A 24,933-nucleotide genomic window follows, 5' to 3' on the forward strand; every position below is an offset into this window, starting at 1 on the left:
AATATAGCAAAAATCTCAGCGGATAAAACAACGTGGACAACGCATCCGTTCACTAACAATGAAGAAAATATATTTTTCTCTACCCGAAACTTGGGGACGCTCCACAGCGGCGTTTCACCCCAGCATTCCCTTATCTCTAGCTTTGCCCTAATCTCTCTCCTCGAAAGTCGACTCATACCTTGTATCTACACTCATACATTGTCCCCTCCGCACCACCTCCTCCTCCCACCTCAACGCTATCCTCTCCGCCTATCTTTCCTTCGTACTCATATCTCACAACCGACGCCCATAGTCCTCGTCTCGCGCCCAGCGAGGAACGAGACGGCCTCTTTCACAGTTTCATCGTGCAGTATCTAATTTTTTCCTCGTGACGGAAATTTTTCTTCCGTGACGAGTGAAATGTGGCCCTAAAATTGTGCCTTACTCTTACCAAAGCCGACTCGGATTATTTGTTTTCAGTTCAATAATTGTGAATAAACCTCGAGTTGACTTCAGCACAATAATTGAAGCCGCGTTGTATTTCAATAACATCATAACAAACTTTTTAGTTAACGCCATCGTAACTGTCAACTGTTTTGCGTGTGGCAAAATCGAGTCATTATATTCGTTACCCAAGAGTCTGCTATGTGAATTATCTTATATCTGGTATCTGCGCCCTTTTCATGTCCACTGGGAGTGACGTGTGTTTGTACGTGATAGCAATCGAATTTGTTCTTCCTGATTCTGCCACCAGGCTCGCATAGAAAAAGTAGTCATCGAGTGTGGAGAATTAGTCGTGAGTTTTCCATTTCATTGTGCCTGCGCCGTATTAGTGTCCACTTGGAGTACTGAGATAACTTTGTGAACACGCCAATTTGAGTGATTTTTTTCGTGATATCATCAAAGTGCCTGGTTGTGGTGAACTAGCCCCAAGTTTACCCATCCATAATGACTGCGTGGTTTAGCTTCTTCACTCGAGTGCCATGATCCATACGTGAAAGCCAAGTCCGGGGTCTGGAGTCGAACTCCGGTACCACAAGTGCCACGATTATCTCACGAGAATGGAACATGCCCTATTCCTCCAACCCGACAGAAAAGCAGCCATTCCTGTGCGCGTGAAACTCAGGCAGAAGCGATGATGATGGCGTCCAATCCAAACGTGGCCCTTCGTTTACCCCTCATCCTTCTGTGGCTATTTGTCCCGACCTTCATTTGTTCGATAATCAACTCGACCACAACTCTTCCTCCCCAACCGACTCAGCTGTGTCCGGCACGGTGTCGATGCGAAGGCAAGGAAACCGGTGCAGGGACTCACGTGACCTCGATCAACTGTTCAGGCGTCGACCTGAGTCAGTTCCCGTCCAACCTCCCGGACACGGCGACTGTGTTGGACCTATCCCTCAATCGCATAGGCACCCTGCCCACGCCCGGCTCGCTGGCGTACTTGGAAAACTTGGAGAAGCTGAGTCTCCGGGGAAACAGTTTAGAGGGCCCCTTGGGACCCAAAAGCTTCCTGGGACTCGTTTCTCTCAAGGTGATCGATCTCTCTCACAATGGTATCACGTCTCTCCACAATGACACCTTCTACGGCTGCGATCAACTCCAATCCCTGGACCTCACCGGTAACAGGGGACTGGAGAAGATACCATACTTCAATTCGTCCTCCATCCAAAACATGACCTTAGATCGCTGCGGCTTGGTCGACTCCGGCATGGACAAGCCAATTTTGCCCCCCTCCTTGAGCAAACTCTCCTTGAAATATAATTCCCTGGCGAATATACCGAAAATGGTGGGAAAAAATCTCTATACGCTGGATTTAAGGTTGTGCGACCTGTCAATAGTGCACCGGGATTCATTACAGGTGAGAATGGAAACTATTTTCATTTTATTAACTCTAGCAATCATCATGTGATAATATTCGAGGATGTTCATATGGTTTATGGAAATACATGTCTTTGATTTCTCTGCAGTGTGTTTTCCACTTTCACCACGTAATTCCTAGACTTAAATAAAAAATACCATGACCTTGTATAAGTGGTCCTAGTGGACCCGTTTAAGTCTGAGGACGTCTCAACTTGAAACTAAATCATGAGCACGTCCCTACCACCATACCCATTTGCAGTTACAAGAACCTTTCCTTGGCACCTTGTGCATGAAAATATTAAAAGTTTATTCAGTAATTTTTTTCAACGCATGAAAATTTTAAGTTGTATAGATTCAGACGACAGTTGGTGATATTGGGATGAGATGTTGCGAAGTCTAATTATTTCACGCTATTTATTTCAAACCCGATCGCTTCCGACACTATCGAGTCATTTTTCAGTGTAAATCGGCAGTCTAAAATACGCGCGCTCATTTCAATAGCTAGTGAAAGTGGGAGTGAGGTACGGCAGTTATAGTTGGGGATGTTGAGAGTGGATGAGTGAGGAGAGAGAAGGAACCTGACGAAGGTCAAAGCGGAGGAGTGGGATAGAGAGGAAAGATATGCTCATGGAAAATTGGGTAGAGATTAAAAGACCCAGTTTCAATTTATATTGTTGCACAAGCCCCGGAAAACTACTCCAATGTGAAGAGAAATGTCATTTGTAGAATTGCTAAACCTCGCAAACTATTTTGAAAAAAATTCATGTTTTTATTCATCACCTAAAGTTTGGAAAAAAAATAGTAGATGAAATCGTATTATTTAATCTCTATCCCCTCTGCAATGAGTATATCTTACACTTACAATGCATTCCTCCACCCTGAACTTGAAGACGTTCCATCTCCTTACTTATTCAGGTACTCTCTGCCTCCATAACCATACCTGCAGTATCTCCATCTCTTGTAAGTTTTTTTTAAATTGGCTGATCACTGAAGAATGTTGCGTTCTCTAGAAATGACATGGAAGTGCCCAAAACTGCAAGGTAAATACAAACGAGAGCGCTGAAGGTGGCTACGCAGTGGAAAAAACTGAGGCCAAACTCGAAACCCTCAAATTAAATATTTTATTGGTAAATGGAAAACGTTAGCAAATTGAATGCACGTTTTTCATTAAAATTAAGATATTTTTCCTTCACGAGAGTTAAAAATACTGGAAACTAATTTTCCAATCAAACAAACGACGTGAGAAAACGCTATCATTGGAATCAGCCAATCTTAAGCATCAAGACTCACGTGGTCTGAAATCTTGTCATCTCAATATTGGTCGCCTGCTCTGGCTTATATTTACGCTGAGGTGAATAAAAAATCTTGCTAGGAAAAATAGATTTTAAAAATGCATTGTTTATTCCGCTTAATGCGATATTAAAACTTGTTCAAGACAAATATATGCTTCATCTCAAGCAGTCAAAGCTGCATTCAAACCATTAAATGGGAAAATATTCGTCTTTGGGAATTTTGTCCCCCGAGACTCTTAAAGGCCAATGGTTGGGTGACAGTGGTGCAATACGAAATGGAAAATTCTTTAGCATATCTGTAGGGTCACAAATTTTTATAGCGGCTAAGATTTTACACTCCCTTATTAAATATTTTTTGCTACTCCCCACTTTTATGACTTTACATTTTGTAAAACTACTCTATAAATAAAATACGAGGGTCGTTCAATAAGTAATACCCCTTATTTTTTCCTCAGAACATATTTATTGTAAAGAGTCAGAATTTGGTGACAATATGCATCAGCATATCTTGTCCAGGCCCTACTTTTCTACGTAGTACCAATTACCTTCTCAGGCCTGGCACCAACATTTTGGGGGAGTATGTACTCCCTGGTGGTAAAAGCTCTCGTCTTGTAGGCGTTGCCATGCCGAGCGTGGCTGACCATGGAGCTCTGTTTCTGCATCTCCTGAGGCTGCATCTTTCTTTACCCATCGCCCAACTTCACTCCTACCAACTGCAGCGTTGCCATACACTGCACACAAACGTTTATGGATGTTCACCACGGTTTCTTTTTCTGTTCACAAAAATTCAGTGATATGCTGTTTTTAACGTGAGTTGTATGTAGACGCCATTTTGACGCTGTATTACGGTTCTGCTATCTGCTAGGACGGTGTCAAACTTCATCAGCGCAGAGAACAAGCATCAATTCTGAAGCATCGAAAAGGACATTGATCTCTGTATATCAATGACTTTTTAAAAAAATGTGGGGCATTACTTATTGAACGGCCATCGTAAATTGCTATATTTGAGTATATTAGTGACGATGGCATGATACTCTCGAATCGCGAGGAAAGGTATGGTTCTTCTGCAATTTGCTGATTCTTTAAATAAAATATAATAAGTAATGTAAAACTTTCGGAGTATCTATTTTTTTTATTCCGCAAGTTTCCATGTTCAAGCCTCATCTCCCATTATCACTAGTCGACAATCCCAAGATTGGTTTGACGCAGCTCTCCATTCCTCTCTTCTATCCGCTAGCCTTTTCATATCGGCGTATTTCTTCTCTTTTAAGACCTTTATAACCTGTCCTCCCAGTTTCTCCCAATGAAGTAAAAAGACGAAAATTAGCGTGAAAGCGTTTTATGCACTCTCACTTAATCATAGACATTTGTTGTACACAATTCAATTCCTCTTCAATGAAGGAATCCTTATTCCTTTTAGGTCTCTAAAGAACTAGTTTATACATATTGCTTTTACTTCTCTACCTCAAATCCCCCGCAAACTACGAATGCTTCCATGATATGTAACAATACACATGGTTATAAAAAAGCATACTATCGAAATATTTGCTGTTAGTTTACTCATCAAAATACCATCTTTTTACTTTTACGTACCGAGTGGGGGTACACAGGGTTTCGTAGGTATTGCCATCTTCTACCTTGCATACTATTACGCAATAGCCCTTTCCAAATGATTTTTAGAGTTGTGCTCCGTATTCGGCAAGATATAATAAATATTGCGAGGCCCGAGATAATTATTATATCGCGAAAATCGATGAGTGCTCATCCCCAGCTGTATCTAAAGTAACTTACACTGAATTTTTGTCGAGTGAACTTGTTCTTAATATTTCCACCATGTTAGTGATTTATTCTAATTATTCCACAGAAGAACTTCAAGCTTTTAATCCCGACGCCTCCGGGGTGAGGATACGGTTGGAAGAGAGGGGATAGATAAATCCCACGCCGTCATTAAGGGGGCGTGGGCCACTAATAGCCAAACCATAATTTGATGAATTTACGGAAGAGGCAGATTTTTCGATGGAGAAGGAAAATATTCCAATACTTCCGTAGAATGAATCTAGCCCAGTGAACCTCGAGGACATTGGTACGGTAGTTAAGAGACCTTGATTAACTTAGTAGTCTACGTAATTACGTGTAAAAATGATTGCATGTGGTTCGATTCCCGGGATTTGGTACATTTTTTATTCAAGTTAATCAAAATTCCAGTGCGCTAGATTGGTAATATGTAGCATATCAATGGATTAGTAAATTCTAATATCTTTGTATAAATATGTCACATATGGAGTTGAAAACCCGGAAATCTTATGTCAGTTCCCAATTTTTTCTCGATGACTTCGAAGTCCACACCAGAAGTTGTTCTACATTTCTAGAATATGTGCAATATAGACACTTTATCAGTTATTTTTGGGTTATATATGTACCATTTTTTTGGGAAAAGGCCTTGGCACTCTTCAAACAGGGTATATGCATCACATTTTCGGGCCTAACTTGATGAAATCACGTTTCGATGAATTCGAAATGATACCTATAGGCCATATTGGTATAAAATAAAACTAACAGTATTAATCTTTATCTTCTTCTCTGTTCATAGAGGTGGTAAATTCAGTTGATGATGGGCTCTCAGGTAGTCAAAATTGGAAATTTAAACGTCATTTTCTTTCACTATGAGACTCCGTGGTAACCATATCTATTAGTTTTTATCCAAAGAATCTGATGAAACTGCAATTTCAGCGCGCCGAATGATAATAAGCATGGTAAATGTTATGAAAGATTTAACTTTTTTCCAGCAAATGGCTTACTGTTCTCGGATTTCCATCCAGGCTACATCTACCATCTTCATCCTTTCGGTGAATAAATTATTTCATCGCTTCATTTTTATCATTTTTTTCATCTCATTCATTCATTTTCATAATTTTTTATTTATTCATATTCATCGCCATCATCGCCGTTATGGTAAATTTTATGTCTGGTAATGAAGGCTTCTCGGTTGCTCTACCGTGTAATCTCCTGCAAGGCTGTCGAAGTTTCTGGGCACCAGTCGTACTCCATCCTCAGGGCTGAATGCCGCGGATCAGAAAATTGTCGCCTTATATACCGATACCGAGGCCTCAAGTCCCCTCCAATTGGTACTTGGATATGAAAGACATTACCCGGTGGAGCACCCGAGCAGCCTTCACGACCACCATACGCCGGGAAAGCACTAGATCTTTTTTTTCAAATACAGTGAGATAAAAGTGCCCTAACATACGAGATATTTGTGATAGGAGCAGTCGAGCAAGCGAAATTTAGCTTTAAATACGAGCGCAATTTGAGATACGAGGAACGGCCGACAGCGGCGCTGCACACGGCGAAACAGGCAAAAGCCAGTGAAGAGAAAAGCAGTAACTGAAATTAAGCATACATTAACATTTAAGTTGCAAGTTGCATTTAAGTGAAAAAATACAAATGCACTTCATAAAACCCGTATTTTTGCTTAATGTTTTTATACTATATTTGTCATTTATAAATACTTATTCCTCATTCAAAAACACGTGACAAAAACGAATGGGGTAGCATTTTAAGGGCTGTAACGGATTCGTGATATTACAATTAATTTCAATGGGGAAAATTGCTGTGAAATACGAGCAAATTGACGTACGAGAGAGGTTACGGAACGAATTAAACTCGGATCTTGAGGTATCACTGTCTCGTGTCTCTTTCTCACCAGGGAATGCCCTTCCTGACTCACCTCTACGTTTCCGGGAACCCTCGCCTCACCTCCCTCGCCCACCTGCGATCCGAATCTCTACGGATAATCGACGCCGAGGACTGCTCCCTGGGCTCCGACGAGGGCAAGGCTAAGAAGGGACCCACCCACACGCCCGTCGCACCCCTCGCCTCCATGACGGGTCTCACGCACGGACACCTATCCGGCAACAGGATCCAGAACCTGGGACCCAACTCATTCTCCTCCAGCAGGAACCTGGTGCACCTCGACCTTTCCCGGAACGGCCTGGAAACGGTTGCATCCAAATCCCTATCGCGCCTCACGAAACTCCAGAGACTGAACTTCTCCCACAACGCCATCAAGTCTTTGGACGAGACGACCTTCTCCGAAAACGTCATCCTCAGAGTCTTGGATTTGTCTCACAACGGTAAGCTCACGCACTTGCCGGCCTTCGATGCGGTGTCGCTGAGGGTATTGCTGGCGTCCCGCTGCGATATCTCCGGGATCGGGATCCGGGGAGAAGGAAACCCTCTCCACAACATGCCCAACGTGGAGGTGCTGGATGTTTCCCGAAACCCTCTCGAGGTTCTGCCGAAGGACATGGCGTCCCCGGGGCTCAAACATCTCGATCTGTCCTTCTGCCGGATCACGGTCGTCGAGTCGCAGACTTTGAAAGGGCTGATACACCTCGTATGGCTCGATCTCAGGTAAGGAAGCTTGCGTGGTCGCTTGCATTAGTTTGACAAGATCCTGAATCCGATCACGCAAGGTTTAACCGGATTTAGTTGAACACGCATATTGGAGGGGTGGTTTGAGGTGCGTAGGCCTTGATACTCCTTGGGGCCCGTCTGTTAATTGTCTGTTGTTAGGCTTGGTAGGGTCCAAGAATGACTAGACCCTCAAACCACCCGTCTGCGATGCCTACTTACCTAATTCCCTTCATCTCATATTAGTTTCGAGAAAAATTATTTTGATTTCTTGCTGCTATTAGCATTTACATAATTAACTATTTAATTCTTATTAATTATTTGTCCATTAATTTTTACTGAATTCAATTCAAGCTTTTATCTAGATTTTTAAGGTTATGCGTGGTTTATTTAATGAATTAATTTCACTCCTTATTTTTCTAGACAAATGTCATGAGTGTAGTTAATTCGCAAACTGCAAGATAATATGGTTGCGGAATGCGTACATATTTTTCTAACTGAGCGCGGCCGCTGTCTATGAGTGAGAGCAGGGATGCCGACTTACAAAAAATATTGGGGGGGCCCAATCCGGGGATCTTGCCCCGAAAATTTTATAAGTAGTGAGTTTTAAGTTTTTTGAGCATTTTAGAAGAGTCATATGATCAACATTAGAACCCTGATAACTAGAATCTCGACATCTGGACACTCCGGGGAAAATCAGCAAGCCTGACGCATTTTTTTCTCATACCCATAATGAATTTTTGAGGGGGCTCGGGTCCCCTCAGGCCCCATGGACTCGGCGCCACTGAGTGGGAGATGATAGTGGGTGCATAGGATGGGTAGGAATGGGAAAGAGTTATGAAGGAAAGATAATTCGCGCTCTAGCGTAGCAACACTCATTCAATGGAATAATTTGAACGAATCATTAAATCGTAATTTTCCTCATACAATCTTAGACTTCGAATCATGCCCAATGGTTCAACTATCTACTGAATTTTCGGGAAATAATCAAAATTTCTAATCGAGAAATGGAAGAAAACTGCAAGAAGTTCTCAATTAAAAAGAAATATTCCCTGGTCATTCGCGGTTTTTTCCTGGTCTGATCACATTCGCGGATATTTCTCGGATAAACTTCGAATTACATTCAGGATGCGTCACCTCGGAGATAAGATAATTTACCAAGATAACTCCTTTGCTCCAAGCATGTGAACATTAGTTTTGTCCCTGGACAGTATCGTTACTCAACTTGCCTGATCTCATAAAAAAATTTTATCTCACTTTGATGGCCACTTTACAACGCACTTTTGTCCTCGTAAAGAGGTAGAAAACAGTCTCGTTCACATTGATGTTCGTGTTTTATTACTTTAGAAATTAATCATTGACTTACGTGACTAAAGGCGTCATTCCCCAGATCAGTTATTCATCAGAGCGCTGCCAGAGTAACCATATTTTCGACAAAATTGAGCCTAGAAAATCAATTTTTACTATCCAAAAACATGAATAAATAAATCTGTGATCCCCAAAAGAAGAGAAGGAAAAAGTGGTATTGAAATTGATAAAGTCAATTATTTTGAATTTAATTTGTTTTCCCTAGTTAAATAATTGGTAAATACTTAACGGATGAAACAATTTGTCAGGGTTCAAACTACTATTAAATGATCGAGTGGATAAACTTTGTCCCGAGGACGACTGCAGAAAAAATAATGCATGGAAAATTTGGACAACTATTCAGGTAAAAGCCCTTTGTACGGGAAATAAAATATAAGGAAGGGTGAAAATATTTCTACAAATACTACGAAAGGAAAGAGGATGCAAAACTCCTTGTGAGGAAAATACTGGATCAGAACTTTGCTAAACGGATGAGGGAAGAACTTAAAGTTTTTACGGTAAATTATTGGAAACCTGGACGGAAATCAAAATGATGTAACAAATACGTGTACTTTCTTTATGGTAAGATAAACATCGTGTGCTTTGAGGACAATATAATCATATCTGTTGCTCGAGGACAAATTGCGTTTATGTACTTTGAAGACGATGTAGGTGATGATTCCAAGATATTAATCGAGAACTAGTTAGAAAACGTCACACGAACAGCAAAAATCAATTCCAGCATAAAGGTTGTATCTCGTCATCGTAATGCCTTTAAGTATAACGTCACATCTACCTCAAATATCTCAAAATATAGATGAATCCTGAAATAGTTGAGTTACAGAAGGGCAAGTATAGGGGAGGAACGGCATGGGAAGGCTTCCTATAAATTATTAAGGAAAAGCTACCTATTAAACTAATGCAAACAAATTTCCTAACTACACAATTGCTTCTCTGGGCACTTCGATTCAATGGTGTGCATAGAAGCATCCTTCCCGATTCCATTCAAATTTATTTGAACGCAATACCAATCGTGGCGCAGTAACAGCAGCAGTATTTTTAGATTGCGGCTGCACTTGAGGTCCGTCGAAAGCAATGCGCTTTTATTGAGTTCCTTCGTTGTGAGAATGAGACGGTCGAAAACATTCACGAAAAGTTGAACAGCTTCTATGTATTCTCATTCCTCATATTCACCGAAATATTCAACAATTACAGTACTAAAATATGCCGAAACGGCAGTAAAACCGGAAATTTCTTTGGAAATTAAATATATTTTAATTCTATTTTATCAAGACCAAAGTGTCTACGACCTAAGTGTCTAATTGATCATGGGCATGAGGTTGCCTATACAATTTGGTAATAAAACCATGCAACGTAAGATACTAAATCAATTAGATTGGTATCAATTGAAAATAGAATTGTGAAATGGAGGGTGAAAATATATATAGAGATGATGATGTCGATCGTAGTACAGTTAGCCAATGGGTGCAACGAGTATCTGGTGAGAACGGTCACGCCAATATTGAAGATCGTGGACGCAGCAGTAGACTCCATAGTGCACAAACACATCTCATTGTTCAGCACGCCGGGTGAGAGTTTTACCGAACAGAAATACACGAATTAATTCCAAAGTAGCGTAAGGCTATTGAAAAGGGCGAAGATTATGATGAAAAGTGACATGGTGTTCCCAAAGGATTTGTTAATTCATTGTAAAAAGTGGAAGTGCCCAGAATAGAGATTCTGGGGTCAGGAAATTTGGGTGCATTCGTTATGGAGTGACCCTCGTATAAAAGAGAAGGCAGGGGAATATGAAAAGATGATCTCAGAGGAGAATTGAGTGAAGAAATGCGTCGAATGAACACCAGTTTGTAGGCCAAGGACGATGACAGATTAATGAGACCGGAGATAATATAACATGGGAAACGGTGTAAACATAATTACTCATGGTTGCAAAGTCATGTTCCTGCACTCTGCATATACACTCACAATCAGTTCACGTACGGCCTAGTTCCTTTCATCCCATTCCTAATCCATTCACTTTGTCTAAAATTTTTCCCTTTATTGTAATTCTATATCTTCACACCTCTCAGTACACATGTAATCCACAGACCACGCCATCTCATGATATCATTTCTTCTCGCAACCACCATATCAAACGCTTTCTAAATGTTCTGTAGAGTAATAAGCGTGATATAATATTCTGAAAAAATCTTGGAAGACCTTAAAGCTTAGAACAATGAAAGAGAGACGTGACAAAGGCGTACCCGCAGATATTCCCTTTCCCATCAGAATTCGAAGTAGCCTTCATTCAATGAAATGGTAACGGGTTTGAAACTACATTCTTGGAAATGATATTAGAGTAAAAATTCTATTCGAGGAAGGAAGTCACGGATAGATGAATTAGATAGGCAGTTTTCGAGGTATTGGCAAACAAGAAGAGATAGGAAGAGCTGTTTCTCTCAAGCTCAAATATAGGCACAAAAATCTTTCATTATGGGAGGTGAAAATAAAAAGATCAAACTTTTAAGGAACTGTCCCTATTAGGCTTAACTAGAGATGTAGGAGTATTTCAGAGATGCAAGTGAAAGAGAAACTGTTCAAACTTTTGGTTCTGCACCTGAATGTGTAGCGTAAAAACCAAGGGGAAAAATTTGAAGGTAGGTTTTCGCAGCGAGAGGCATCGTTGCTAACGGCTTCCGGGTGCAGCTGCGTATTGCGCTTTGTCGTGCAAGCTTTCGCGACCGTTGCAGGACGCATCATCAGCTGATCATTCATCGCCTGATGATGCGTCCTGCAACGGTCGCGAAAGCTTGCACGACAAAGCGCAACACGCAGCTGCACCCGGAAGCCGTTAGCAACAAGGGGAAAAATACTATTCTATTCCACTTTCAAGGGGAAAATATTGTCTAAGAGGAAAAGAGCGAACGATTTTATTGCGTTAAGTGAGAGAAAATGCCGAGTTAGAAGCAATGACGAAAGTTGCGGAAAAAACTAAAACGAAAGACTTGCAGAAAAATAGAGAAAACGAAAGGCACATTCCTTTGAATTTTAAGATTTGAGTATCGCGTTATGAAAGAATTTCGAAGAACTCTTTGCCATTTCATAAAGCTTCAACTTAAAATGTGAAGAGAGAAAACTTTCTAGCGTAGTTATCCACGAATCACAGATCTAATATCAATTTCATTGTAATGTTGTATACTCCGAATCTACACGTTAACTTTTCGACCTAAATTCATGCTTTACCCATTCAGTAGAATTATTAGCCATTATGAACATTTTGAATATACGGGATCTTCTCGTTTATAGAACAGAAATTCAATGCAAGAAACCAATAAATTAATTCCTGCGTAACACGATGCGGGCACTTTTTTCCTCTCCCGTCATATCGAGTAACAGTTTAAGAGGTCTTTACTGATCCCCATCCTCTCCCAAGGTTGTGTTCAGAGAGAAGAATCAATTCTTACTTAGATGATCGTGTTATCTGAATTTCCATTCCAGTTAATAGCATAGTATGTCGAGTAATAATTGTAGCAAGCTGGAGTAAATACAAGATAAGTAGAAATGAATATCAAAAATTTAGTTGTAAAATAACAATTTGAAATATGTTGAAATCATAAACTCGGGCATAAAACTGCATTACTATTCTCTACTTATTTACGGACAACAATACAACTATTTGGGCAGCACATTAGAGCAAACGGCACGCAATAGTGACACAGGTTTTACTGCACCTATTAGGAATTAGCTCTGTAACAAGCAACCCTCTCCCTTCTCTTTCTTCCAGGGGAAACCGAATCGCAACCTTGGACCCTGGCGCCGTTCGCGGCCTGAGGTACCTGGCTGTATCGGACAACCCGTGGAACTGTGACTGCGGCAACTCGCGCTTCCAAGACCTCTGGACGCTACTGGACAAGACGGAACCGAAGGGACAGGATCTCCACTGTGCGCCCAATGACAAGGAACGAATGCTGGCCACACCCAAGGAGATAGTGCCTCCTGGTGAGGACCATACCTGCCATTTCATTGATTCATGCTGCAACCTTGAGATTAGTATACTGCAGCCCATGGGGAATTTATCCTCCTTGCTGTAGCTCTCCAATTCTCCATTTGCCAAGCTTGTTCCTTTGTTCTATGGTCTTTCTCTTCTTTAAGTCCTTTATAAGCCCATTTTCTACGCATCTTTTACACCGGGGTGGATGTCATAAATGAATGTTATTATTAATTTGAACCATTCATTTTCATGAGAATTTAAGGCCTGCCTACTGATATTTAAATATCTCAAAGCACCTTAAATCTCACCTTATAAAAGTGCCAGTGAAATTTACAACTAAATCTAGCATTGGAAAATCAGTAGAGGAATTAGCTGAGGTTGCATGTCAGAAGGGTGGGTTGAGGGGAATGCGTGGGGGCCGTTCCTAGAATCACATTAGAACAACCGTCGATGGTTGAGCCCAAGAGAATAGAAAAAAACTCCGCTCACGCCTCTCAAATCACTCATCTGGGATGCGGCATCACCAAATTTCCTTCAACCAGAATGTCAATTTTAAGATTTTTGCAAGTTGATATGACGATTGACGTTATTTAATTTTCCTTCCTCGTAACGGGTGAGACACCCCTCAGATCACTCATCTGGGATGCGGTCTCACCAAATTTCCGTTGAACAAATTTCCTCCACCTTCACAAATTTCCGGATTTTCGAGCTGAGCTGAGGATTGACGTTATTTCCTTTCCCTGCATCGTGACAGGTGAGGGCTACAAACACTGGGAGGAGGTTTGTCCCCGCGCCACGACCGGGGTGCCAGTGCCCGCCTCCTCCATGTGGTCCCTCTCGGTGGCCATGGTGCTCGCCGTGGCGGCCTTCATGGTGGGCGGAGTGGTCTTCCGGCACTGGATGCGGGAGAGGCGCAAGTCGAGGCTCGCGGCGGAGGAGGTGGTGGAGAGGTCTCAGAGGCGGAGGCGGGTGGTCGGCCGCCGGAGACGCGGAGCCCACCGCAGCACCACCGACGAGGACGACGAAGACGACGAGAGCGTCGAGATCAGGGTGCCGACGAGGGACGTGGTGGTGGTGCGGCCGCTGCGGGTGGAGACACTGCCCCCCTCGTACGAGGAGGCCGTGCTCATGCCGCGCCCCGAGGAAGTGGAGGTGCGGCTGGAAGTGGCCGAGGTGGAGCCGGTGGCGAACGGCAATGCAGCCCCTGGGCCCGCGGAGGAGGTCGAGGAGCCGGGGGATGCCGCGACGGAGGACAGGCCGCGAGGAGAGAGTACCCAACCCTCAGGTGTCCCAGGGGAGACAGCGTCGGGATGAGTCTCCGTCATTGAAATAATTACTCTCGTTGGCACGGTGATTCTGAAAGACTTGCGGTTAGCAGGACACTAAAGATTTTATGGCCCCTGAAGCGAAGGTGGTGCTCGGACCTCCTCTAGTTTTACCCCGCCATCCACGCTAATAGACTTCTGGGTCAAATATTATTGCAGTATTGTGTTACAGTTTATGATTAAATGTCTACATTGAAGCTGTGAAATTCCCACCAAGAAAATATTGGATAAGGACAACGGCGGTTTACGACTTAGCATACGCAGAATGGACTCTGAACATTAAATTGCAGATAGCAGTATTTATTGAGGCTAAAATGTCAGGGTATAGGTAGGCATGTCAGCATAAAACTCGCATCTGAGACATGGCCCACTGCCAAAAGCAGCATAATTGTGACAAATTGGCGAGTTATGCCTGGAGAGTGGACAAAAGAGCTAGGAGAACGTCAGGTGATCTCGTTGCCAAGACGATGGAGGACCCGTCATAATCCTTCGCCATCCCTGAGGAAACAGCAACAGTGTAAACATCAAGCGCAAAAAAGAGCTTCATCGATAATACGATGCTACTTCCTCCGTTGGCCGACCCTGATGAATTTGAGGCCCTCAAGTAAAACAATGGATAGACCCTGCAATTTAACATAACCATCAACCCTGTTTGACCCATAGTTTCAAAAATGTTTTGAAATTTTACGTGGATGATAATCATTACCTATTACTAGCTTTTATATTCATACAAGGAAATCAATGAATAATATAAGCGACAGATGACGACCTGGTGTACACCGAGGATGTTAGGGAGACAAGTTGACGCAGGGCTATCCGCAAAAGTAGACCCTTCAAACCTCAGAACCAATCTGGAGAACTACTTAGGGAGAAATCTTGTATCTTATTTGTACATCATGAAGCTGCTCTCTGAGTGGGATTCTCTGGAATAGAATTTCAAAACCCTCAAATAGGTTTTCCCAAATATTGACACCATTGGCTATTCCTGTTCATAAGTTCGATGAATATCAACTTCTTAGTGTTCATTTTTCACTTTCAATAACTGCTTTAATAAAAATCCTACAAAATAAAAACTATTCGTGATTTTAATCTTAGAAAATATTTGGGCTAGGCCTACATATACCTCTGGATATTCTTATTTCAATAACCCAGTTTAGTTATCCCTTTGGCATAAAATTTGAGTCAATCGTAGACACAAGATTCTTTTATTGTGCAGTGTATCTCTGATAAGGTCGAAATTTTATTTTTAAGTGAATTAAATTTGTGGTTTATTTGAAGTGGATTAAATTCTTCTCAAGATTTATGCTGAGTATTCAAAAAAAAACTTGAAGAATGCATTTTATAAGTTATAAGTAAAACGCATAATTCTCAGCAGCATGCCGGGAAAACTTTGGTGAGACTTTGGCTCCGATGACGCAAGTCGGTTAATATTTGATGTCAACTCGCTGCCTCGCCTTTTTTCTTATCTTCGAACATCTACGTAAAAGAAATACCCACTTTTGCTATGAACTAAAAAAATCCGGAAATATCCATTCAGTAGGTATCCCTATTCGACGACACAACTTTCCGCATTCACCGTAGTAGTCATCTAATCGCGACACTAGCTGATTCTGCAACCCTTCTTCTGTTCCTTGAATACGATACCCTCAGCAACATCGTAAGAAGGAACCATCACTCATATGTTTTCAAAGTAGTCGCTTTGAAAAATTCATGACAGTTTGTGCTAGAGAGTGATATTGAAGAATTTCTGTGTGAACAACATGAAGGGGCTTATGTACAGTAATCTTTAGTACAAAGTGAGCTTCATATTCATAAATTAAAAACTGAAATGTATCTGAAAAAACTACCGGGTGGAAAATAAAGTATTTACATAATATTTACCTAAAATATTGAAATATAGGCTATTTAAGTAAATATTGAGCAAGTTATTCAAGCCTTCATCTTTCGTTCTTCTTCTGTATGAATAAAACCTATTTTTTTGGCAACTTGCTTTTGTAAAGACACTTGAAGAAAAAGAACCAATTTGTCATTTATGCTCGGTGGCAACCAGTGGCGGATTTAGGATAGGGACAAGGGGGGTGGGCTAAGTAGGGGGTAACCTCCCAACAGTATTGCGGGTCAGAACAAAATTACCATTCTATCTACTGTAAAACGGAGTTATAGCCCCCGTATAGCACCCCCCATAGATCCGCCATTGGTGGCAGCCATGTTCTCATTCTTCATGATTTAATTCAGTTTGTCGCCAACTGCCTTACATAAAATATTAAAATCTAGGCAAAACTTTCTTGTTATTTCATCCAAAATTAAAACAAAAAGGGACTTATCTGTGATAAAATGTGATAATAATTTACTCTGATGAACTTTGATTATTTTGAGCATATTATTATTGGTTGTGGACGTACATGATGGCTTCAAGTATATATCATTCATCTAATTATGCCGATGGGTGATTATCCTACTAAGGAAGTAAGCCGGAAGGTTATCGCCCTTCCACTTGGAGTGATACGTGCCAGATCCTTGAGATGAAGCGCTAGCTCGGTCTCAAGCATGCCTGTTTGGACATTGCATCAAGGTCAAGCATAATCGGGCTCCAATCTTATCGATCATTACCTTTGACGAATAGGATCATCTTATCGCTGAGGAAACAGCTCCCACGCATTCGGGTAATCTCTTTAATGTAAACATTAGCTAACTATATAACATCGTTTCCCGTTGCAATGCTCTGCAACTTCAGAGACTCAAATTCGCCAACCTTTCATTACTTGGCAGTTTTCATCGACGTGCGAGCTATTACCAGGTTCGGATCTTGGTGTAAGCAGAATAAATGGCCGAGAAATAATAAATTTTCCTTGTCTACATAAAGTCTTATCCGTTAAGCAAGTTTTAAAATACTATTCGGCTCAGGAGGAAAGCAAATATTAAATTAAGATCTTGCTTACGGGCAAGTTTCGTTGAAGATTGACCACAAAAAAAATCTCAGGGCTGTTGAAGAAGTGTGCCAACAAAATAATATGCAGTACATATCATATTTTCACCAGTGCCAAATATTAGTTTTTTCTCTCGATTTGATCATTTTTCTTAATTATGAATTGAACAAATATAAATTAATACCATCTACTGAATTCTGTCCAATCATCATTATTCCCAAATTTTAATTTTTAGAATGTACAGTATTACCATGGTCTTATGTTGCATGTGTAGGTGGGTTAAGCACCACAAATATAAGGGAAGCAGCAATTTTAAATGCACGGCGCGGCGTAGTTATGGACGAGTTTTCCAAGCGGGTTGGAGAATTTTAGATATGCGCCTGATTATACGTGACCCTCAAAGCATGCATTGTTACTTGTATCGTCGTTCACAAACGCAATCGTCAAAGAGTGGAATAAAATGATAAGGTATCAATTGAGAGTGCACTGAAAGAGCCGCGTATGATTGTGAAACAGTATCTCGCGGTTGGAAGCTGTTTGGTTTGGTTAAATGGCAGGCACTTCGCCAGATATATGCTTCAGGGGGGTGCTTGGGTGGTATGCGGGTTGCCTATATCGGATTTTGATGTCAATTTGCTCACAACGGAAAGCCATACAATTCCTCACATAAGTTACAGATTTCTTTTGCCGAAAGTTAAAGTTATTACTGAAATTGTTACTACTGATATGACCATAGTTATCATAGCTTGGTCTCCATATGAGTTTGCTCCAGAAATCCACCTGATTTTTTGAAAATTTTAAATGAGCAAATGTTCTTTGCATTACTCTTTTTCTGCCACTAGCCTACATGCACTCAGGCAAGGCACCTAGTCTTATTATACATCAGACTCTTTTCTACCCACAAAGATAAAGGTGATATTTTTTTTGGAGCAAATCTTATAAAAGAAGATATCAGATGTATTCTCAGATAGAAGCTTTTTTATGTTGCCACTTTGCTCTCATTTCAATCGTCTTTCAAAACAGTCTGCAGCATGACAATAGGTGCAGAGCAATCCATTTTGTCTATATATTTGCAACAGAATATCCAGACTCACAAGGAATGGCATGGAGAGCTCCCAAAATAGTCTGCATGAATGACACACACTCCTCGGGTGCTTGAGAAGGATACCAGTGTATAAGGCCTGAAATAATGGGACACAATGGGTAGCTCTTCCTGGCTTGGGATGAGTCATTGTTGATGGGGGTGACCACTATGAAAGATGGTGGATGCCCTAACAGGGGCAGTAGGGGGAGGGTGCCTGGAAAAACAACCAACCCTCTCCACCTCACGGGGAAGGAGTTTTTCAAGGTGGCTGTGTCACTCATTTTCTCAAATACAGTACAATCTCTGTAATTTGGCCTTGTGCTGATTCAACACATCCAGCATACTGGCATGCAGGGCTGGCGACTTCCCTAAGGCCGAAAGTTAAAGTTATTACTGAAAAGTTTTAATTGAAAGGTTTTTAAATGCATAGTGTTCATTTTATTATTATATGCATTTAGGTGTTCGTCAGATGAATGCATGAATTTTTGGTTATGTGACCTTTATCCAACATAATTGTAATTAGTGTTCCCGGATATTTCACTGTTATTTATAGCACTACTTTTTTACCGTAGTGACCTGGAAATGTCAGCGATTGAGTTCGATGTTACCCTTAAACTAGCAGATACAAGCCTTAAACATGTTGTTGCCCATGAGATATGTAAGATATATCTAGCTATGAGTGACTCACCACCTTTTAGAGATGCAGTGCAAGTGCTGAAAACAGTTCAATCAATTCAAAGGCAGCTAGCTATTGATTGAAAATTTGGTGATTCAGAAAGCTGACAAAGGAAATTTCCTGGTGATTTTTGGTGACTTTGAAGCGAGAGGATTATATTAAGAAGTGCTATGAATTTATTCATAAATCAAATTTGTCACTGTTTGAGAAAGACCTGATGCAGAAGTTCCAAAAATCTATCAGAGATGCCATACGAAGCTCAAAAAAACTTTTCCAACCCCAAGATAAGCATTTCTTGTTAACTAAAAACACTTTTCCTCTTAGGCTTAATGGGCTCATTAAAATTCACAAACCGAACGCACCAATCAAACCAGTGGTGTCGAGTATAAGCGCTCCAGTGCACAAATTAGCCCACAGATTGACTCAACTGATCTCTCAGCACTCTGCATTTAAGTCTAAGCACGGTACCAAAAATTCACTTGATCTTGTGGACAAAATTAAAGACATCATACCTCTGAAGAACTCAAGAAAGGTATCTTTTGATTTCACCAACCTTTTCACTTATGTGCTACCAGAGGAAGCAACCGGCCTAGCAATCGATCTCTTTGGGGCAGCCAAGATCGCAGAAAAAACGAAGGACGAATTATCCACCCTTCTCAAAATGTGTGAGGTAAAAAATTATTCCAAGTTCAATGGTAAATTTTTTAAACAAAGAAGTGTCTTTGCTATGGGCTCACCTCTTTCTCTGCTGTTGGTAGATGTTTTTGTTGATTATTTGGAAGGAAAAATGTTTAGCTCAGGACACAGCCTACTAAATTGTGTGGTTTGTTGAGGATATAATTGTGCTTTGGAATGGAACTGGTCGGCAACTGGATATGTTCTTGAGTTTTCTGAATGATATCCATCCTACAATTTCATTTACCCGTGAAAGAGACACCAACCATTGCTTAAATTATCTGGATTTCACAATCAAACTTGATAATTACTGGCATACCTTCTCCATTTTTCAGAAACCCTGTTGTACCAATCTTGTCATCCGAGCAAGTTCAAGACACCATTACTTACACAAACTTATGGCTTTTCATGCCATGATGCATCGCCTGTTAATCATACCACAATCAAAAGAAGACTTTAGGAAAGAAATCATCACCATTAAACAAATTGCATCAGCAAATGGTTATTCCGAAAATTTAATAGACAAATTGATATTTCAAAAACAGAGAAGATTTGCTATCGACCAAATGTTTTCAGGGGATGAGAATAAAAAGAAGCAGTGGTGCACAGTGCACATACCTCAATGCACTTTCTATGAAAATGGCTCATCATTTACTTAGAGACAAATTCTGCATGGCTTTTAAACCTAATGCCACTCCGAGAAGACTGCTTATAAAATGTAAGGATCTGATAGACCAATTGGACAGATGTGGAGTGTATTCGGTGAAATGCAGCGATTGCAATGGTGTATTCTGGGGTAGACAGGAGGAAGCTTTGAAGTCAGGAAGAAGGAACGTTTAAGTGCTTACAAATGATAAAAGATGATAAAAGTAACTTTGCTAAACACTTAGTATGCAACTGCCATAGGAGCAATTTGCAAAATGAATATTTAAAAATTATGCAATGACCGCCATGAATAGGACTCTAGAGAGCAGTTGGAAATTTAAAAATTATTGAAAGTCAGGGCAGCATTCTGATAAATGAATATCTTTACCCATCCTTTTCCCCTATTCTGGCGTCCGTTTTAAAAGTCATCTCTTCCTCCGTTAGGTGACTAGGTAACAATAATAAGATAAATACATCATCATTTATGCCTGAAGAAGATGATAACTCATCAAAACCCGGGCCGCATTAAGAAAAAAGTAGTGGAATAAGTAATAGTGAAATATCAAAGAAAACCTATAATGGAAAACGACAAAGTAAATACAGTAAAACCTCTTTACATCGTAATGGAGGGGACCAAAATTTGGGCAATTTGATGTATGGAGGTTCACTATAGAGAGGTTTCAGTGATCGGCACCATTTTTTTCATATCCTTTGGAAATGAAGGCACTACCGTCTTTTAAACCATTATATTTACATGTTTAAACAAACATGCATGCATTAGTGAACATATATTTATTATTTAATGATAACAGAAAGCGAGCGCTATCGCGTGATTTATACCATGATTCAAGAGAAAAAAATGTGATCTCTCTTAATTCATCAGTCACTTAAAATGATCAGGATAGTTGGATACCTTTTTTCTTATGTACTCTTAGGTATGCTCTCATATGGAACAAAATGGCCACAACTAATGATTAAAGTGAAAATAACATTAAAGGTGTTTAAAATGAAAAAAAATAAGTGTGAAACATTTATTGCTGAAAATGTCATTCTATGTATGTAATTGTGGCTACATTAATGGTCTCTTGTTGTCCGGGTATGATCTATGGAGGTAGTTAGGCTGTCTCGGGGTTGTCTCCTTGGTATGATAAGTGGAGGTTTTATGAGATTAAGAGGTTCACTACAAAGAGGTTTGACAATAAATTTACATGTAAATCTGACGGGACCGTAGGGGTGGTATGAAGTATGGAGGTTTATGATGTAAAGAGGTTCACAACATAGAGGTTCTACTGTGATGAGTTAGTGAATTTTATAATCCTTATTATTAATTTATTATCTACCTTGACTCACAATCTAAGCATTAGGGAGAGTTGGCATCACAATGTATTTTTTATTTCAAAATCGTGCCTTAAAAGTTTTTTGTGCTTGGCTTGGCTTCTCTTGCCTTTTTCTATCTCAGTCACTCATTATGGATAATATGGTTCTTCTTTATGCACACAATATGATATTGAGGGGAGTCACACATGAATTCCATTCACACCTGATACGCTACCATCTACACGATAGACATACTAATATCTCTAATACACACCAAGTTTCAGGACACTTACTTTATCCCGCCATTACCTATACTGAACCATAGAACCCACCATTATCTATACTGTGAAAACCACAAAATGCAGGAAAATTAATTCTCCACTTCAAGGGGAGAAGGCCAGATGTGACCCACTAGTAATTCACTCTGTAGGAAATACATTAATGTGGGAAGAATGTGGAAGAAACAGTACTTTTCTTGCCTCTTTTCTTTGCTGACCATTACTTAGTTACTTAGGTGAGTATTTTGGAGATGGCATTCAGTGGCTTAGATCTTTTGTTGAGTAGGGACAGAGAGATGGAACGGTGGAGATAACCCTGGCTTCAGCATTAGCCTGCTCTTAACGAGAATGGCACCAACAGGACCATGGCCCAACGTCTCATGTAATGGATGGAGTGCAGACCTAATAGGGCCCTCCATAAAGCAACTAAGCAAGAATCTTGCCTCAGAAGAATCTTGACCACTACCAATATTTTAAACCCGCCACATACGGCATGACGCCAGCACACTGGCCATCATAACAATCCAGACCCCTGATAATTGGTTCATTATACCTAAATGCAGGAAACTACTGATCTTACCGAGGGAAGGGTAAAACCAATTTTCTGAAAACATTAGGAATTTCTTTATATATGGTCATATATTTCATGGATAACTTCTTACATTTTATTTCTTATTCTACACAATGAGTTTATGTACAAAAATACAAAAGCTCCCATACACAGGGCCACATAAAAAGTCAAATACTTGTCCAAAAACCACCATCATTCCTTACAAATGAACATTGAATGAGTTCAATACATCACCATCAATAGTAGTTTTTGTACCAAAACATTTGACAAATAACTGAGTTTTTCATTGGGTACACACATGCATCAACACAAAATATATAATTGCAAGCATTTGTGTCTTGAAATGAGAGAGCTGCCAATGAACATTTTATTTACAAATGCTGTAAAAATTGCGATGAAAAAATATTGAACGACAAAATATTGAGGGAGGAATAGAGAAATGATGGAAAAACTCAACAATGCTGTTTCAGCTAAATACACTCAAACTATAAGCAAATTTTAATTACCTATGCATTGAACTAAAGATGGCACATTCATCATCTTTCATCTAGGACAGTAGAAAGTACTGGTTAGTAACATTTATGGTCCATTAAACTTCTCAAATGACCAATACAAACATCAAAAGCCACCAAAGGTAATTTACGTTTAGAATTCAGGGAAGTTATACCACAGACTGTAATATATGAAGAACATAAGACCACAATCACATTCACAAATTGTTCTTCAAATTCTGGAACTATTACTAGTGTCCATATACATTAAAGGTCAAAGGAGAAGAAAATACAGTCTTCAGGTAGACATTAACATGTTACTCCAAGCTAAAAAATACTCGAACAGATGTATATGTTCCAAAACGTGGTCCTCCCTGCTTTTCAAGATTGTGTCTGCATAAAAATGCTGCAAACATCACTGAAATAAGGCATTTTCTCCCTGAAGGACATTCATGGAATTACTAGCAAATTATCTTTCCCAAATGTTTGGTGTAAAAGCACTTTCAATGCACAAAATTTCAAAATTTGCAAATGCATATTAGGAATTTTAAAGGCAATAATTTGGCAGTGGTCAACTTGGATGCTACTGAAAAATTGCAACAGCAGTTTTACTGCATCAGTGCCCTACATTTAGAATTAATTTCTTTTGATGTGGAGGCCTAGCATTGAAGGAGGCTTTATAAATCCATCATATGAATGAATGATGAATCACTTATGTAGTTAAAACCTGAACAAGAAAACATATCTATATACATAAAATAAATAATGACTAATTGATAAAACACTGGCATTATTTTATCTTTTGTGAAAAAGGGCATCTGTTACTCTCCAAAGAATATCTAATGAAATCCTTGAAATGACATTCAATCAGATAAACACTTTCCAAAATATTTAAAAAAAAAGTCTATTTCATGAGATTAAATCTCAACTGAATATATTTTTCAGCTTAAAAAATCAAACTGAGTGCAAATGCTGCACAGATGGAGGAGAACAATACTATTACATGTAATTTAGAAATTGCATTTTTTTGTTCAACTATGGAAGGATTCCAGAGAAGAGCTCGATAGAATACATTGTGAAATCTGTATTACTTCAAAGCAAATTCAACTTTTTGTCCTATGACTATTGGATGATGCTCAACAGATGTTAAACACAAATCAATTATATAAAAGACAAAATAAGTTTCCTAAAAATTTGGCAACTGAGATATACAACAAATGCTGGTCCACTGATAAGAGTGACTATCGCCCGTCAATTTATTACCAATGAACAGCATTGATTTGCTACACTTGCATACAATTATTCATTTTGCATTCAATTATAAAGTTCAACAGTCAATGAAATATTTGTCTTGAATGAAGAAATGATAGACAATTAATGTACACATGCATCACCGCAAGTAATGCCCAAAACATGTAGTCAACAGTTATAAACAACACTTTATACAATGCCATTTTTATCAATATTTTTGTTATTTTTCTCTTTGAGAAGTAAATATTGTTTGGTGCTGCCATTACTTTGGCACAGGACATGTTTTTCTGGAGGAAAAACTTTCTTTTCCGCTTCAATCAAAGATTTTAAAATAAATCAACATATTGTGGTCAATGGCCATTCAGTGAGGTGCAACACGCTCCCTCCCACTGGTTAGCACCCTTTCCCGACTGTCTTCACGGCCCAAGCTGTGATGTCCACTTAAACGTGGAGGTGAGTTACCACTGCCAGATACCCTCCGTCGACTCCTCTTAAACTTGGCCATGTCTTCACCAAACACATCACCAGTCCTTAAGGCAGAGATGAGGTCATCAAACTCTCCCTTGGCATCAGCACTTCCATTTGTGGGTGCTCCATTCGGCACTCCATTCCTCAGTCCAATTCCACTGCTCACAACACCATTAGATTTAGTACCAGGGGCTGCAACCTCTCCACGGCTATGCTTCCTTTCCATCGTTCTCTTCTTCAACTGGAGAGAGAAAAATAAGCATGCATTCAGGTGATTCATATCATACATTGAGCTTCAGTTTACATGTCTACATAAAACGAAGCTCCTTTGAATCAACAT

The 24,933-nt window shown here is 40.0% G+C and overlaps 2 protein-coding genes across 3 annotated transcripts in view; one reads left to right on the top strand and one right to left on the bottom strand.

Moving 5' to 3' along the window:
• The first annotated feature begins 280 nt into the window (after nucleotides 1–280).
• Nucleotides 281–16,080, top strand: LOC124153903 (leucine-rich repeat-containing G-protein coupled receptor 5). The gene is made up of 4 exons (XM_046527300.1): nucleotides 281–1,840; nucleotides 6,841–7,547; nucleotides 12,679–12,893; nucleotides 13,640–16,080. Exons 1-4 carry the CDS (start codon nucleotides 1,115–1,117, stop codon nucleotides 14,197–14,199), a joined length of 2,208 nt encoding a protein of 735 aa, XP_046383256.1. The 5' UTR covers nucleotides 281–1,114; the 3' UTR covers nucleotides 14,200–16,080.
• Nucleotides 16,081–22,432: 6,352 nt separating this feature from the next.
• Nucleotides 22,433–24,933, bottom strand: part of LOC124153904 (disheveled-associated activator of morphogenesis 1) — a 500,124-nt gene continuing 497,623 nt past the window's right edge. For both annotated transcript variants that reach the window (XM_046527301.1, XM_046527302.1), the window contains one exon: nucleotides 22,433–24,834. In XM_046527301.1, coding sequence (XP_046383257.1) covers nucleotides 24,487–24,834 — 348 coding nt within the window. In that variant the 3' untranslated portion in view covers nucleotides 22,433–24,486. The remainder of the gene's footprint in view (nucleotides 24,835–24,933) is intronic.

This window comes from Ischnura elegans, chromosome 2 (genome assembly GCF_921293095.1).
Source record: "Ischnura elegans chromosome 2, ioIscEleg1.1, whole genome shotgun sequence".
Taxonomy (NCBI): Eukaryota; Metazoa; Arthropoda; class Insecta; order Odonata; family Coenagrionidae; genus Ischnura; species Ischnura elegans.